Source organism: Megascapheus bottae, chromosome 14 (genome assembly GCF_031878675.1).
Source record: "Megascapheus bottae isolate mThoBot1 chromosome 14, mThoBot2.hap1, whole genome shotgun sequence".
Lineage (NCBI taxonomy): Eukaryota > Metazoa > Chordata > Mammalia > Rodentia > Geomyidae > Megascapheus > Megascapheus bottae.
The window spans coordinates 30779909-30796398 of NC_143522.1; the positions used below are offsets into that span (position 1 = coordinate 30779909).

Sequence of the window (16490 nt, forward strand, 5' to 3'; positions counted from 1 at the left end):
AAAAGGCCTGCCGGGTGGGTGTGCGCGTGCGCAGTGCGGCCTGCAGCCTCAGCCCGGTTGCTAAGCAACTGACCTCTTTCAATGAAAACTGCTCTGCTTTAAATTTAAATATAATTCCCCGCCCCTGAGCGTGGGCGACCTTGGCGGCCTGGGCTCTTTCTGAAGCAAGGCAATATAGATCTCAACTGTAACTGGTTCGGGAGCCGTGACACTAATTGGCACCAATTAATTCCCGGCTCCTGCTACAGTTTGAGCACCTGCCAGCCTGAGACCTAACGACGGTGCAGTAATTGTGTAAGGTTCTCTTTTTCTGTTTTATTTTTCGACATTAACTCTATGTATTGTTTTCTTTTTAATTCAGTAAATTTTTTGGGGGCAGCCACTGGTGGATGTTCAGAACCCAAACAAAAGGAAACTAGGGGTAAAACGCAAAACTTGGACTTGAGAGGAAAGGAATCTTAACACAGAAGATATGGAGTGTGCTTCTTGGGATGAGCAAACAGCAGCAGCCAGGCAAAGGTCTAGAGAGCAGCCAGTCTAGATTACAACAGGACAAGAGAGACAGGAAAAATGTCACCCAACTAAAAAATGACACACAGGGGGCTGGGATGGTGGCTCAGTGGTAGAGTGCTTGCCTAGCATGCACAAAGTCTTGGGTTCGATTCCTTGACACCATATAAACAGAAAAGGCCAGAAGTGGTTGTGTGGCTCAAGTGGTAGAGCTAGCCTTGAGCAAAGAAGCTCAGCAACAGTGCCCAGGCCCTGAGTTCAAACCTCATAACTGGCAACACATAAAAACAAAAAAGCAACTAAAAACAGATACATAGCCGCTATTGGATCTCAGGACTATGTTGAATTTTTTTTTTTTTTTTTTGGCCAGTCCTGGGCTTGAGCTCAGGGCCTGAGCACTGTCCTTGGACTTTCTCAAGGCTAGAGCTCTACCACTTGAGCCTCAGCACCACTTCTGGCTTTTTTCTACGTATGTGGTACTGAGGAATCGAACCCGGGTCTTCGTGCATGCTGGGCAAACACTCTACCACTAGGCCACCAAAAACAGCTAGAATGGAAGTGTGTGGCACAAGTGGTAGAGCCCTAACCTTGAGCACACAAGCTGAGGGACCTGAGTTCAGTTTAGGCCCTGAGTTTAACACCAGGACTGGCACAAAAAAGAGGAGTCTGGGAGGACCCCTGAGGGGCCAGGCACTGCTTCTAGGGAAGCCAAAGGAGGCAGAGATTGCCCACCACCTGTAGAAACAGAAGCCTGTAACAGACTAGCACTCAGTCTCAGGAAGACCCAGGCCTGCTAGGCCTTGAGAGGGGACCTTGGCCCCCACCCCATCCCAGACCTCAGGGTCTTTTCCTGACCTTTTAGGCACGTATGCTTGTCATGCGTTGTTAAGGCATCTTTAGGAAGCTAATAAAGATGTCTTTATTGCCACACCGAAGGTTTCATATGATTAAGCAAACAGCTGTTTGTAAATCCACTCCAAAGGAAATAGAATATTAAAGTTAGGGTTGCTTTCTGTGCACTACACCTTTCCTACCGTTGAAAGACAACAAATAACATCCTGTAAGTGTGTGTGTGTTCTCACTAAGAGAATGAAAATTAGGTTTTGTATAAAAGAGTTGCATGCAAGATGGACGTTGCGCTGTGGCTCAAGCTGAAGAGCTCAGGGGCAGCGCCCAGGCCCGGAGTTCAAGCCTCACAATAGATCCTAGACCCCCCCCCCCCAAAAAGCAAGAGGGGAGACGTGCTGCCTGGAGAAACCAGCTCTGCCCAGCCCCGCCCGGCGAGGTTGGCGCTGGTTGCGCGGGGCTCGGGTGCCCCCTGCCGTCCAGCGTTAGGAACTGCGCCTGGGCCACCGTGGTCCGGGCCTAGGTCAGCCTCGGCCCCCACGCCCAGCCCAGGTCCCCACCCGCCCAGGGGACACGGGCCACCTCCGCCAGACTCGGGACAGCCGGCGTGGTAAGTGTGGGTGACACTGGAGGAAGTGCACCGCCTCCCGGAGGTCACGGACGGTAAATTCCGGTGGAAGAAAGCTTTGGCCACGTCTGGGGGCTGGGCGGGGGCATGGGAGGGCGGCGTCAGGGGACGCCTCCTCGGGCTGTTGCTCTGGCCCAGCGTGGCAGTCGGTAGGGCCACCACTTCGTTACAAACGTGTCCCAGACGCTGTGTGGACAGGCCTCGTCCACGCGCCCGCCCGGGAGGCCAGCCCGGGCAGGGGGGGAATGCGAGGCCGGTGGAGACCCGTCGCAGACGGGAGCCCATCTGCTGGGGGGAGGGCGCCCGGGCCGAGGGCTGCGGCTGGTGTCACCCGGTGGGGGGTGGGCGCCCCCTCCCCTCCTCCCCGGAGCAGCGCGCTCGCATCCTCCCGGTGTAACCGGGGCCTCCTCGGTAGTGCGGCATGGACGCCGGGTTCTGAGCCGGGGTTTCCGCCCGGGCCCGCTAACCCTCGGCCTTCCCGGTGGCGCCCGGCTGCATCTCAGTACCCCTGGAGCTGGCCTGGGGACCCGCGGCGGCTTCTCCTCCGCAGCAGTGCGGAGCAGGGACGCCCGCGCTCGCCCCGCGCTCGCCCCGCGGCCTCCGCTTCTTCCTCCGGTGGAGCGCTGGGCCCGGCGGCGCGGACGCGAGTCTCATGGGCGGCCCGACGGCGCCTGGTGGCCGAGTGGCCGGTTAGCTCAGTTGGTTAGAGCGTGGTGCTAATAACGCCAAGGTCGCGGGTTCGATCCCCGTACGGGCCACGGCGGCAGCTTGCTTTTCTTCCTCTGCTCGACCCTGGTAGACCGGATCCTGGATTCTGGACCCCGTGAGGGAGGGGGCGGTCCTTTTGCTTTGAGGTCTTCAAGTCAATGTCACCAAAGCCGCCCAGCTTCCCGAGCGCTGGAACGATGCGTGCCGCTGACGCTGCACTTTTTGTTTGTGTCCTGTGGACTCAAGAGCCCAGAGCTCTTTCTATTTTTGCTGGTCCTGGGTTTGAACTCAGGACCTGGGTGCTGTCCCTGAGCTTTTTGTGTTCAGGGGTAATGCTCTGTTATTTCTTGGTCCACAGTGAGGCAGAAATCGTGGCATCAGTGCACCAGTTGAAAACGAAGCAGAGTCTGCAGTGTACTATGCACTAGACTTGGGCTTGTCCAGTACAGTTGTGTGCCGGGCACGGACTTGACAGTCAGCAGGCTCACAGACCTCCTGAGAAGCCCTGTGCCTTAGCCACCAGGTAGCTAAGTCTGTCAAATTCCCAAATACAAAGACAGATCTGTGGCACAGCTTTTGTATCAAAACCTCTACTAATGGAAAAAAGCTGATTTCATATTAAAAAAAAAAACAAGTGAAGATTTCTCTTTTGCATTAAATTTCTTTTTATTTTAAAGATAGGGTCTTGCTATGTAGCCCAGACTGGCCTCAAGCTTGTGATCCTCCAGTCTCAGCCTTCCCATTGTGGCTGTAGCCCAAGTAATCCTTGAACTCAACCCTTCTGCCTCAACGGATCTGCATCACTATGCCTTGCTGTAGTTTGTTGTTTCCCCTAGTACTGGGTTTCAACTTGACTTTGCCCTCCACTCTGTACTTTTTTGCTTAGGACACTTTTTTTTGGCCAGTCCTGGGCTTGAGCTCAGAGCCTGAGCGCTGTCCTTGAACTTTCTCAAGGCTAGCGCTTTCCCCTTGGGCCTCAGCACCACTTCCAGCTTTTTTCTACATATGTGGTACCAAGGAATCAAACCTGGGTCTTCATGCATGCCAGGTCAGTACTCTACCACTAGGCCAAACTCCCCGCCTGGGCACGTTTGTTGTGGGAAGCATTTGCTCCTTAGACTCCAGAACTTCAGCAAGAGGCCACTGGACTGGAGCCTGGCTTCGTAGGTGTGACTGGTATGCACAGGGCTGTCAGGTGTCACAGATCCCGGTGGCCTGTCTCGAGCAGCATGCTCTCCAGGAGGAGCTTGCTCTGGCTCTCCACGTAGGGCTGGTGCAGCCACATGGACAGGTAGCTGAGGGACAGGTCCCGGTCAATGGTGTGCGGCAGCTCCACAGCCACTGTGTGCTTCAGGAGGAGGTCCTTCTGGTACATGTCAGAGAGCTGGCGGGAAACCTCATCTGGAACACAAGTTGTCCTTGAGACGTCATTGGAGGACTCACTGGACACTGGACATGGGCTGAGCCACCATGTGGCTCCTTATTAAAACCAGAATCATCGGACACACTGAGAAGGGGAAGGAGCCAGTGTGTTTACTGCCCCAGCTATTGCCAGTTAGGATATGGTATGAGGCATGAGGTCACAAAGGAAATACAGGCTTTTCAGCTTAACCCTTAGGTTATTTGCAATGACAATAGACGGGAGTCATCACAAACTATTTCAAAAAATAGAGGATAGTAGGTACTTTGCCCTGTCTTCCTCATTTTAAATAAGCCAAGTCTCAAGTCAACATCAAACAGCTTAGCCTTCTTTTTGTTTTTCTTGGGGGGGGGGGCTGGTCATGGGGCTTGGACTCTGGGCCTCACAGACTTTAGTGTCTAGGCTGGCTTTGAACCAATATCCTCAGACCTCAGCCTCCAGAGTAGCTAAGATTACAGATGTGAGCCACCATACCCAGCGACAGTTTAGCTTTTCTTTTTTGTTTCTTTCCTTTTTTTTTTTTTGCCAGTCCTGGGGCTTAAACTCAGGGCTTGGGCACTGTCCCTGAGCTTCTTTTGCTCACAACTAGCACTCTACCACTTGAGCCACAGCACCACTTCTGGCTTTTTATTTCTGTTTACATGGTATTGAGGAATAAACCCAGGATTTCATGCATGCTAGGCAAGCATTCAACTACTAAGTCACATTCCCAGCCCCTTGGCTTTCTTTTGAACTCAACTAAAAGTAATCCTTTAAAAAAGTGTTTCACAAAGCATTAGTAATGAATTTCACTTTTTTTCAATAATCTATGAAGTGCCTACCAATTTTAAAAATTGAAGCGAAACCAAAAACACTTTCTTCCTGAGAAATAAAAGAAAAAGAGCTTTTTGTCCCCGTGGGGGAGGCAGAATTCATTCTATTCATTGGCTTTAAAGGGTGGATAAGGGTACCATGCATCACAGTCTCTAATTATGCTCAACTCTAATCTGCTGATGATCTCTGGTAATCAAAGCCGGGGAGAAATACTCATTTTAATATGTTCCACCTCCCCTCCTGAGGACCAGGCAGAGCTACTTACAGAAATGGGCCGTGGGCCACGTGTGGAAGAGAGGGGGCCGCCTGTGCTCCTCCCCATAATAATAATTTTCTAGTTCGCAAATTCCCTTGGTAGTTGAAGTCAGCTTTTCCATTTTCACCTGTATTTTAGACTGAAAAGATAATAATTTAGCATATGAAAATATTACATGAACTGGGCACCTTACAAATGTAATCCTAGCTACTCAGGAGGCTGAGATCTGAGGATCATGGTTTGAAGCTAGCCAGGGCAGAAAAGTCCGGGAGACTCTTATCTCCAATAAATGATTCAGAAAAATCCGGAAGTAGTACTGTGGCTCAGGCGGTAGAGTGCTAGCCTTGAGCACAAAGACGCTCAGGGACAGCACCCGAGTGCTGTTCAAGTGCAAGTTCAAGTCCCGGGACTGGCAAAAAAAAAAAAAAATTACATAAAATCTCTAGTCTCAGGGCCGAGAATTCAGCCTAGTGGTAGAGTGCTTGCCTAGCATGCACAAAGACCTGGGTTCGATTCCTTGGTACCACATACATAGAAAAAAGTCAGAAATGGTGCTGTGGCTCAATTGGTAGAGCTCTAGCCTTGGGAAAGCCCAAGGACAGTGCTCAAGCCCTGAGTTCAAGGCCCTGGACTGGTGAAAAAAAAAATCTCTAGTCTCAGACTCAAGAACGAGAAGACTTCAAAGCTAAGAAGTATAGATCTGTTGGGCCATATGTCTTGTAACTAAACACCATCAACTCCACAGCAACCAGTTTCCAGGGAGATGGAAGGAGACAGTTATGGTTTCATTTGGATTACTTCAGTAATGAGCTGTGGATTTCCACTCTCAGGGCAGACACAGCTCACTGAGCTTCATGTCACTAGACTTCCCACATCCCTAGTGCTTTACCGCCCAAAGCCTGGAGGGATCCCAGGGCATGAAAGATGGGAGAAAAGGCATTCAGTGAGCTCATTTCTTTTATTAACTGCCTTGGAGTTTACTGAAGCCTCTTTGAGCCTCCATCTATGAGACAATAACAAGGAAAGGCTGCCCCACACATGAAGGCAAGCCGCCTCAGAAGACATCAGGCTCCATCCCTAGCCTGTCACTGTGTCCCCTATGTGACACTGTCAGGAACCATCCACCCCATTCCACTGTAACTGGAGGCTGATCTCACAGCCCTCATGGCTGAGTGAGGAGTTGATTGATGTCAGCAGCACAGGTCTATTATAAACCAAATGTTGGACTCCCAGGTGTGGATAAACGAGTGCATCAAAATCTTTGCTCTTTGCCCTGGGTCCTTCCATATCTGAAGTGGCATGCACTAAATTAGCTAGCATAAATCTTCAAAGAACATTACTTGACTCTCAAGTTTTGCTATGCTCCATATCTCACTTGGCCCAGGCTCAGGAGGTGTACGTATGGGCCGGGGTGGGTGGGGAAATTACTCAGGGCTGAGCCAGGGAAGGACAAGGCTGGGACCTGACACCAGGCCTCAGTACCAGTTTTTTTGTTAAAACACTCAATCCTCTGCTCTCTACATCCACACAAGTAACTGTGCACAAGTATCTGCGCAAGCTGCCTATGGACACTTGACTGTAAGAACAGCTTACAGAGATCTAGGAAGCAAGGAAGATCCTGGAGGCCTGAGCTGAGGCCAGTGGCCAACACTTAGTTCTGTGGCTGCTAACAGAGACAGTTGTGTGTGTGTATGTGAGTGTGTGTGTGTGCACACGCATGTGTGCTGTCCTGCACTGACCTTCTTGAGTGGCAGTCCAGGCAGCCACTCAAGCACTGGTAGTGCTTCCCAGCCACAAATACACAAAATGTGCATCCACCTCAGGGAAAAAGTGGGTACCTAGACACTCCAAGCCAAGTGGGAAAATGTTCTCTCCAAAGGCTTGGGAAAATGCTTATGACACCAACTTTTTTTGTTGTTGTTGGTTGTGGGGCTTGAACTCTGGGCCTGGGCACTATCTCTGAGCTCTTTAACACAAGGCTATCACTGTACCCCTTGAGCCGCAGCACCACTTCTGGTTTTCTAGTGGTTAATCGGAGATAAGTTTCACAGTCTTTAGTGTGGCTGGCTTTGAACTGCGATCCTCAAATCCCAGCCTCCTGAGTAGCTAGGATTACAGGTGTGAGCTTGGGAAAAATAGAATACCCTTATGACACCAACCTTTTTTTTTACATGTACAGGGCAGGGCTACTAGGAGTTGAATTCAGGGTCTGGTGCTGCTTTTGCTAATCTTGTTTGCTTGGGCCTGGCACTTGATCCACACCCCAGTCTGGAAGTTCGCTAGTTAAAGATGAAGCTTCAAGAACTTTTCTGCCTGGGCTAGCCTTGAACCTCATCCTCTCCATTTTTTGTTTAGCTAGGATTAATTTTGTTTTTATTTTTTATTTTTTTGATCATGGGGCTTGAAGTCTGGGCATGGACCCTGTCGCTGTGCTCAAGGCTAGCACTCTACCACGTTGAGCCATGGCACCACTTTTGATTTTCTAGTGCTTAATTGGTTTTTCTTTTTTCTTTTTTTTGCCAGTCCTGGGCTTGAGCTCAGGGCCTGAGCACTGTCCTTGGACTTTCTCAAGGCTAGAGCTCTTCCACTTGAGCCTTAGCACCACTTCTGGCTTTTTTCTATATATGTGGTACCAAGGAATCGAACCCGGGTCCTCGTGCATGCTAGGCAAGCACTTTAACCACTAGGCCAAACTCCCAGCCCCTCTAGTGCTTAATTGGAGATAAGAGTCTCATGGACTTTGCTGTCTAGGCTGGCTTTGAATCAGGTCTCAGGTCTCAGCCTCCTGAGTAGCAGGGATTACAACTGTAAGCCACAGTGCCCCGCCCCACCCCCAAACCAGTGATAGGGTCCTGGACTCAGAGACTCTTGCCCTTGTTAGTTTTCTAGGCTAATAATCTACCATTTTAACCATACCTATACCTCCAGTCTACGTAACAAGATTCTCTATAAAAGGCAAGAAGAACGAGCCTAAAACATATCTAATGAGCTTAGGCCCTGAGTTCAAGCCCCAGGACTGACAAAAAAAAAAAAAAAAAGCAAGCCCCAAAAAGCTGGGTGATGGGAGCTCATGTCTATAATCCTGCTATTCAAGAGATAAATAAATATAAGAAATCACTAAGTCCAGACTGATATCAATGAATTGAACAACAGACAGATCTCTCAAGTAGAATTCTAAATAATTTATACTCTGTCCTCAAGAGGCTTTTACACTTAAATGGCTAAAAAGTAACCAAAAAAGTAATATTTTATAGGACATGAAAATTATATGAAATACAAGTTCCAGTGAACATAAGAGTTTTATGGGAACAGAGTCATCTATTTGTGTATGTACTGGTTATGGTTGCCTTAGCAACACAGCTGAGTTAAGAAGCTGTAAAAAGAGATGCTCTGGCCCAGAAGTCCTCAGATGTTTATAATAGGCAGATCTTCAAAGCGGTGGGGCTTCCTTAACGCACAGGACAGGGCTGTGATGATGCTCGCCCATATTCCCAGCACTCAGGAGGCTGAACTCAGCCTGTCCCTGTCTCAAAGCACACAAACAAGATTTCTGGGATGGATGGCAGAGGAGACCATCAGAGAGAGGGAGATGGGGAAAGGTGAGGAGGAGGTGTGGGAGCAGGGAGGAGAGGGAGACGGGGAAAGGTGAAGAGGAGGTGTGGGAGAGGAGAGGAGAGAGAGGTGGGGAAAGGTGAGGAGGAGGTGTGGGAGAAGAGAGGAGAGGGAGATGGGGAAAGGTGAGGAGGAGGCGTGGGAGCAGGGAGGAGAGGGAGATGGGGAAAGGTGAGGAGGAGGCGTGGGAGCAGGGAGGAGAGGGAGATGGGGAAAGGTGAGGAGGAGGCGTGGGAGAAGAGAGGAGAGGGAGATGGGGAAAGGTGAGGAGGAGGCGGCGTGGGAGCAGGGAAGATCACCAATGGTTTTCACTGCTTCTCATGGTCAAGCACACTCCAAATAGGTCTTCTGGACTCAGTGACAGTGACCACTGACGGATAGTGTCTTTAAGTCTTACCAAAGCATCCAAGGTGACCTGAAGTTCTTTGCACAGGGACTCAAGTTCTTGATCATCTTTCAGATACCTCTTTTCTTCATTTTCACCAAATACTGGGATGCTATTCTCTACTTCTATCTGGTCTTTATTCCTGGACAAAATAGAAGATAAGGGGTAGAAATTACACTCTATAACCTTACCTCATGCCAGATGTGTTGGCACATACCTTAATCCCAACACTCTGGAGTCTTGAAGCAGGAAAATTAAATTTCAAGACTAGTCTGGGCTACATAGCAATAAACTCTTCAAAAACAACCATGTAGTAGCTCACACCTACAATCCTAGCCACTCAAATAGGTGGGAATCTGAGGATCACAGAAGCCAGTACAGGCAGGAAAGTGCATGAGACTCTTATCTCCAATTAACCACCAAAAAGCTGAAAGTAGAGTTGTTTCAAGTGGTAGAGTGCTAGACTTGAGCAAAAAAGCCAAGGGAGAGAGCCCAGAACCTGAATTGAAGCCCCAGGACCAGCACAAAAATAAAACAAGCAAGTAAGCCCTACCTCATTTTGTTACAGTAAATTCCAGACATGTCAGCCATCTTGTACGAGCACTATTGCTTCATGTCATTCTAATATAGAATTGGTTATTATCAGCAGCACTAGGGTATTAACTCAGGGCACTGTGATTACTAGGCAGGCATTAAACCACTAGAGCCACATTCCCAGCCCTTTTTGGTTTATTTTTTCTTACAGTGTCTCATGTTTTTTGCCTGGTGCTGCTTCAGACCACATGATCTACCTATAGCTCCCCTGTAGTTTTCTAGTTTTGCTTGCTTATTGATATGAGGTCTCCCTAAATTTTTGCCAGAGCTGGCCATCTTGATCTACTTGGTTATTATTTACATACACAGCAAATATATTCCCTGGTCACTCTCTTTTTTTACTTTTCTCTTCTTTTTCGTTTTTTTGGTCGGTCGTGGGGTTTGAACTCTGGGCCTGGGCGCTGTCCCTGAGCTCTTAAGCTCAGTGTTACTACCTACCCCTTGAGCCTCAGCGTGGTTTCCGGTTTTCTGGTGGTTAATTGGAGATAAGAGTCTCACAGACTTTTGTGCCTGGGCTGGCTTTGAACCCTGGTCGGTCCTCAGCTCTCAGCCTCCTGAGTTGCGAGGATGACAGGGATGGAGCCACTGTGCTAGGCCTTTCTCTTTTTCTACTGCGCTTGGGATTGAACCCAGGATCTGAGATCTAAGGATCATGGTTCAAGCCAGTTGGGGCAGCAAAGTCCATGAGACTTATCTCCAGTTAAACACGGAAAAGCTGGTGGAGCAGTGGTTCAAGTGGTACAGTATTAGTAGAGCAAAAAGAATCTCAGGGACAATCAGACTCAAAAAAAAAAGACACAGACACAGACAGACACAGACACACAGAGACACACACACACACACTAAGAAGACTCTTGAGGGGTTTGTTTGTACTTACAGTAAGCTGATTTTCAAATTAGCAATGTTATTTGCAGTGGTAAAACCTGCATCACTGAGGGATTCCCATTTCAGTATTAAATTATGCCAATCAGCTGCATTGTCCTTAATTTTTCTTGCACTGACTGATAAATCAGGTTTCCTGGGAGTTGTACTTTCAGGAGTCTTTGCTGATAGGGAGCAAGAGAACCATCATCATTATGGAATGACTGATAATAGTTGGAAAGCAAAATCCACCCCCCCACACACCCTTTGTGCTGGTCCTGGGGCTTAAACTCAGTCCCTGAGCTTTTTTTGCTCAAGGCTAGCATTCTGTCACTTGAGCTATAGCTCTACTTCCAGCTTTAAAGTGATTAACTGGAGATAAAAGTCTCATGGACTTTCCTGTCCAGGCTGGCTTCGAACTAAGATCCTAAGATCTCAGTCTCCTGAGTAGCTAAGGTGACAGGTGTGAGCGAGCTACCAGCACCCAGCAGTAAATGTTCTTTTAACTTTCAATGGTAAAATGATTGAAAATGTTGTATAACTGGACAAATAAATTCACATAAACTAAGAAGTCTTTCCTAGTTTTACATCTCCATAAACTGGCTACTTTCAGAGGTTGGAAATAATGCACACTTTCTGCTGAAGCTCCTGTTCTCTTTCCACAGGATAACCCAGACTTGAGGTATAGCACCCTCACACTAGTCTCAAGCACTTTGATATGTTCATGGTTCATGAGCACTCATCATGCCAATATACCAAAGAGGGATCCAGAGATCCAGATGAGATCTCCACCAGGCTGCCATGGATGTGCAGCAATCAGGAATCCAATCTCCTCCTCTTACATTTTGCTTCAATACTCCTCACCTGCTGCTCCTCCATGTGCAGTTAAATGAACTACTTGGGAGCACTTGGGGGCTTTGGCACATTTCAGAGCCCTTGAGGAGTTCAGGTCACACACAGCTGTATGCTTTGGAGTCTAAACTTTGACGACTATGGCTACCTAGGTCTGAATTCCAGCTCTGCCAGCTGTGAGTTCAGGGCATTAGCTAGCCTCTTGATGCCTCTCTATGTTCTCATCTGTTTAGTGAGGATCTAAGTAGGACCTGCTTCATAGAGTAATTAAAAGCAGATAAATATATGTGTGCTTGTCCCTTTTCAGGTTGGTCCTCTCCTACTTAATCTAGTGATTTTTGTTTTTGCATTGCTGGGGTTTGAACTCAGAGCCTTGCCAGAGAGGTGCTGTAACTCAACCAATTCTAAATAATACAGGCTTCTTTTGCCCCAGGCTAACACTCTACCACTTGGGCCACAGCACCACTTCCATGGTACTGAGGAATTTAGTCCAGGGCTTTATGCATGTACACACTCCACTCCTAAGCCACTTTCCCAGCAAAATTTAACGATTTTTTCACTCATTCACTAAACAGAAAATGCTTTCTAGCTGCCTACTTATTATCCTCTGAAGATATGAGAGGGGAACAATTAAACGAGACAGCCCGGGACTGTCTTAAGGCGCTTGACTTCCAGGGAGAGGCAGGTAATCATCAAGTGACTGACCAGTTGAGAGCACAAGCGCTGTGAAGAAGTTGAAGTGGGAAGGTCAGCATGCCTGAACACACTCGGCATCCCAGCACCCTCGAGGCCCAAGCCCGCAACAGCCGCAAGTGCAGCCGGCCCGCCCGGGAACACTCACCCCACGTTGATCCACCCAGGGAACCGTCCGCCGCCATCCCGGAAAACGAGCCCCGAAGCCCCGCCCCTTCCTCCACCGGCGCTGCGTCACTTCCGCCCTCCGGCTGACACCTGTAGCTGCGCGGCTCCCGCGCGGAGTCAGCTGTCGCTCCCGGGGGCGGTAACACGTTGCCGTGGGAACGGGCTCCCGGCAGCCCCCGCGGCCCCGCATCCATCCCGCCTCCTGCGGCCGGCGGGGCCCGCTAGTCCGGAGGGGCCGCTGCGGGAGGTGAGTCCGGCGCCCTCGGCCCCGCGCCCTCCCCGCCTCGGCTCCCCCAGGGTCGCCGCTGTCGGTTCGCCGCCTCCCCTCAGTGGTGGGACCCGGCGACCCTGGCGGGGGGGAACCGAGTCCGGGTCCGTAGCCCGGCCTCGCTGAGCGCCCAGCGGCCCGCCTCGCCTTCCCCTCCCCGGCCCCACCCGTGGCGTCCCCGCTGGCCCGCGCTCCGGGCGCCTGAGCCTCGTCCCCGCCGGTGCCGTGCGCGCCCGACCCTCTCCACCCCGTCCCCGCGTCCCGCGAGCGGCCCCGGACTTCGGTGAGGCTGAGGGACGGGGCGCCCTAGGCCAGCGCCGCTCCGCCCAGGCGCCCGCCGCGGCCCCGGAGCTTGAGTCCTCATCCCTGGGACGCAGGCGACGGCAGCTCCCACGTCCGGGGAGGACAGGAGGAAGTGGGTCCGCGCTGTGTAGTGGAGCCCGGGGAAGGCACGCCGGCCGGGGCTCCCCGCTCCCGCCCCTACGGCTTCCAGGTCCCCTGCTGTCCTTAGCTTCCTCCTCCCCGTTCTTTGTCCTTTTCACGAGGTTTAGGAATGCTCTTCTGTCGCCCTTGTACCTAGTAGGCTGTGGGGTGCTTTCCTGGGTGCACCCCCCCTTTTTTTCACCCGCTGGGGTGGTGTACCACTGTAAGCAGCGTTTGGAAACTTTAAAGGACGGGAGTTCTGGGAAACGCTCACACCCGGATTCCAGGCTCGGGCAGAATCTGCTTGTTACTGGTGGGTCCTGGGGTCCGCCGACGCTGCGGGCCTTTTAACGTTGTGATGCACGTTGATACACATTTTTATTTTTTTCATTGTCGGGGTTACAGTTACATTCTCACACATTGATACCCTTGCTCACGTTTTTGTCCCCGTTTCCCGCCCCCCCACCCACATTTTTAGTTTTTGGTAACCTGACAACATCCTGTGTTTTCATTCAGCAGGTATGGGGGTTCATTGTGTTGCTAAAGTCCTAGGGGTGCTTTCTCCTACAGACCCAATTGTCAGATCATGGTCTGGCTTTGGAGCTTTCAAGCCTGAGAATCCCATGGTAGGAACACTGCTGAGGTTTTCAGGACTGACTTGGAAACCAGTGGTGGGGAATCTGGAGTAGGACTAGCCTTCTACCGGAAGGGCTGGTGAGAAGCTCTTTGTAGTTTCAGTTATTTTGTAACTACATTGTCTTTTTGAGTGGAAGACTGGCTCTTACTGCCTTTGTCTTCAGTTTTTTGTGTTTGTTTTTTTTTAAAGAGAAGTTACACATGAAGTTTGGAGGGGAATCTCATTTCATTATGCATCTCCAGAGATGGCTGCTGGAGCTTGGAAGTCTGCATTAGGCAGAATAATTGACTGAACTTGTAAAGATGAGGAACAGATCAGGAAATGGTCATACACTACATGAAAATAGACTTTGGTGTCAATTATGGAGAGGTGGGGGGGGTGGGGCTGTGTGAGTTTGCTGATATTGGGGCTTGAACTTGGGTTATTGTCTTTTTTTTTTTTTCACTGAAGGCTGGCACTCTACCACTTGAGCCACATTTCTTCTTGTAGCTTCTTGGTGGTTAATTGGAGACAAGAATGTCACAGACTTTGCTGTCTGGGCTGGTTTTGATCCATGATCCTTATCTCTCACCCTCCAGAGTAGTTAGGATTACAGATCTGAGCTACTGGAGTGAGAGCTAAGGATCAAGGATCAGGAGTGTGGCCTAGTGGTAGAGTGCTTGCCTAACATGCATGAAGCCCTGGGTTCAGTTCTTTAGTACCACATCCACAGAAAGAAAAAAGCCAGAAGTGGTGCTATGGCTCCACTAGTGCTAGTCTTGAGAAAACCCAAGGACAGTGCTCAGGCCCTGAGTTCAGTCCCCAAGACTGGCAAAAAAATAAAATAAAATATATAGATAGATAGATAGTTCAAGGCCAGCCTAGGCAGGAAAGTCCATGAGACTTATGTTCAATTAACCATCAAAAGCTGGAAATGAAGCTGTAGTTTAAGTGCAGCCTTGAGTGCAAACCTTGAGTAACAAAGCTCAAGAACAGTGAGTGCTGGCATTACAGTCCGCCTCTAGGAAGAAAATACTTTGAAGGAGGAAATAACATTTACTGACGTTTCAAAATATTTGATACTTCCACTGACCTTGGAAAGTTCAGCTGTGATTTGGGTGTGTCCACCAGAATTCACACATTTGGAAACTTAGTCCTTGTATTTGGAGGTGGAACCTTTGAGATTCCTCTCAAATTAGGATTGATAAGGTCTTGAGGGCCCCATAATTGTATTAATGCATTGCATGAGCAGGAAAAAAAACCTGAAGTAAGCTGGGCCTGTGGCTCAAGCTGTTAAGGAGGCAAATTTGAGAATTGGAGTTCAAAGCCAGCCTAGGTAGAAAAGTTTGTGAGTCCTTTATGTCTAATAAACTACTCAGAAAAAGCCAAAAGTTGTGTTGTGGCTCTAATAGCAGAGCTCTAGCTTTGAGTACAAAAGAGGTTCAGAGATAGTACCCAGGCCCTGAGTTCAAGCCCTAGGACTGGCAAAAAAAAAAAAAAAAAAAGTGGAGGAAGAGGAAGAAGAGAAAAATTTGAAGTGTTACACTTGCTTTTCTTACCTTGCATGGCCTTGGAACTTTTCAGATTCTGCACCAGCAAGAAGAGACTCATTAGACTTGGCTGCCTGACCTTGAACTTTCCTGCCATTGAAACCCTTATTCTGTATAGATCATTCTATGCTATTTAGTTACGACAACAGCAAATGGACTAAGATAAGTGGCTAACAGAGATGAAGTATTGAGTGTGTGAAGACCAGGAGGTGAGGAAACAAGGGTATTACAGTTAGAAATAGTTCACTATGGCAGGGTTACCTTACAGATCCTGGGGCTACAGAGGAGCAGATGAGGCCACAAGGTTCTTGTAATCCAGTGGTGCCTAGGGTGTAGCCTGGGGAGGTTGGGGCCACTGAAGAGTGCTAGCTGGGTGAGGACTGACCAGTCAGCTTTGCACAGTGGGAAATCCCTGTTTGCCCAGTGCATGAGCAGGGACTAGGAGGCAGGCAGATGGCAGCGTTATGAAGTGTAAGTGAAAGGACTTTAGGGTGTATGCGAGTTGTATTAGGGAGTAAAATGGTCAGGAGTGGCTGAGTGGACAGAAGAGAAGCACTTGAGGGTGGGGGGTGATGCTCTTTTTCTGGATTGGACAGAGTGGGCCAAGCAGCTTTGTAAAAGTTATAAAGATAGAAGGTTGTATTTTCTAGACATTGCCCATTCATTCTGTGCAATACATATGTGATGTAGGTTTTTAGGTGTTTTTTTTAATTTTTGTTAGTCATGGGGCTTGAACTCGACTGGGTGCTGTCCCAGAGCTCTTTTTGCTTAAGGCTAGCACTCTATCACATTGAGCCACAGTGCCACTTGCAGTTTCTGGTGGCTAGTTGGAGAAAAGAGTCTCTTGGACTTTTCTGCCTGAGTTGGCTTTGAACCTCAATCCTCAGATCTCAGCCTCCTAAGTAGCTAGAATTATAGACTTGAACTACCAACACCTGACCAAGTGTTTGTTTTGAACACATCTCATGACCCTCTGGCCCTCGGTACTGGGGATGATACCACCTCATTTTCCAGATAGGGCAAGGTTTAAAGGAGCAAGAGAGCTCTTGGTGAAACGCAGTATGCTAGGCAAGGGAAGCCTGGTATCACTCATGCACAGAGGCATGGGGCCCTGAAGAGGCCTGTGTGGGGGTGCTGGGTAACTGGACTTTGCACAGTGAGGCAGCTGTGCACAGTAGGGACCTGCCTCATTCATCACCAGCTGGTTGCCACAGCATGAACATCTCTGCTTTGGGGTGAACACACTCTGCTAGTGTGCAGCAACTTTTCTGTTGCTCTTCCAGATGC

At 49.4% G+C, this 16490-nt stretch overlaps 1 protein-coding gene and 1 non-coding gene across 2 annotated transcripts; one reads left to right on the forward strand and one right to left on the reverse strand.

Annotated features, from left to right (window-relative positions):
• Positions 1-2668: 2668 nt before the first annotated feature.
• Trnai-aau (transfer RNA isoleucine (anticodon AAU)) lies at positions 2669-2742 on the forward strand. The gene has a single exon. It is a non-coding gene; the product is annotated as a tRNA-Ile (tRNA).
• A 611-nt stretch (positions 2743-3353) lies between these two features.
• On the reverse strand, positions 3354-12394 carry Cinp (cyclin dependent kinase 2 interacting protein). The gene is made up of 5 exons (XM_090344871.1): positions 12327-12394; positions 10650-10818; positions 9191-9320; positions 5191-5320; positions 3354-4093 (listed from the first exon to the last, which is right to left on the reverse strand). The coding sequence occupies exons 1-5, from the start codon at positions 12361-12363 to the stop codon at positions 3891-3893; spliced, it is 669 nt and encodes a 222-aa protein (XP_090200997.1). The 5' UTR covers positions 12364-12394; the 3' UTR covers positions 3354-3890.
• Positions 12395-16490: the final 4096 nt, after the last annotated feature.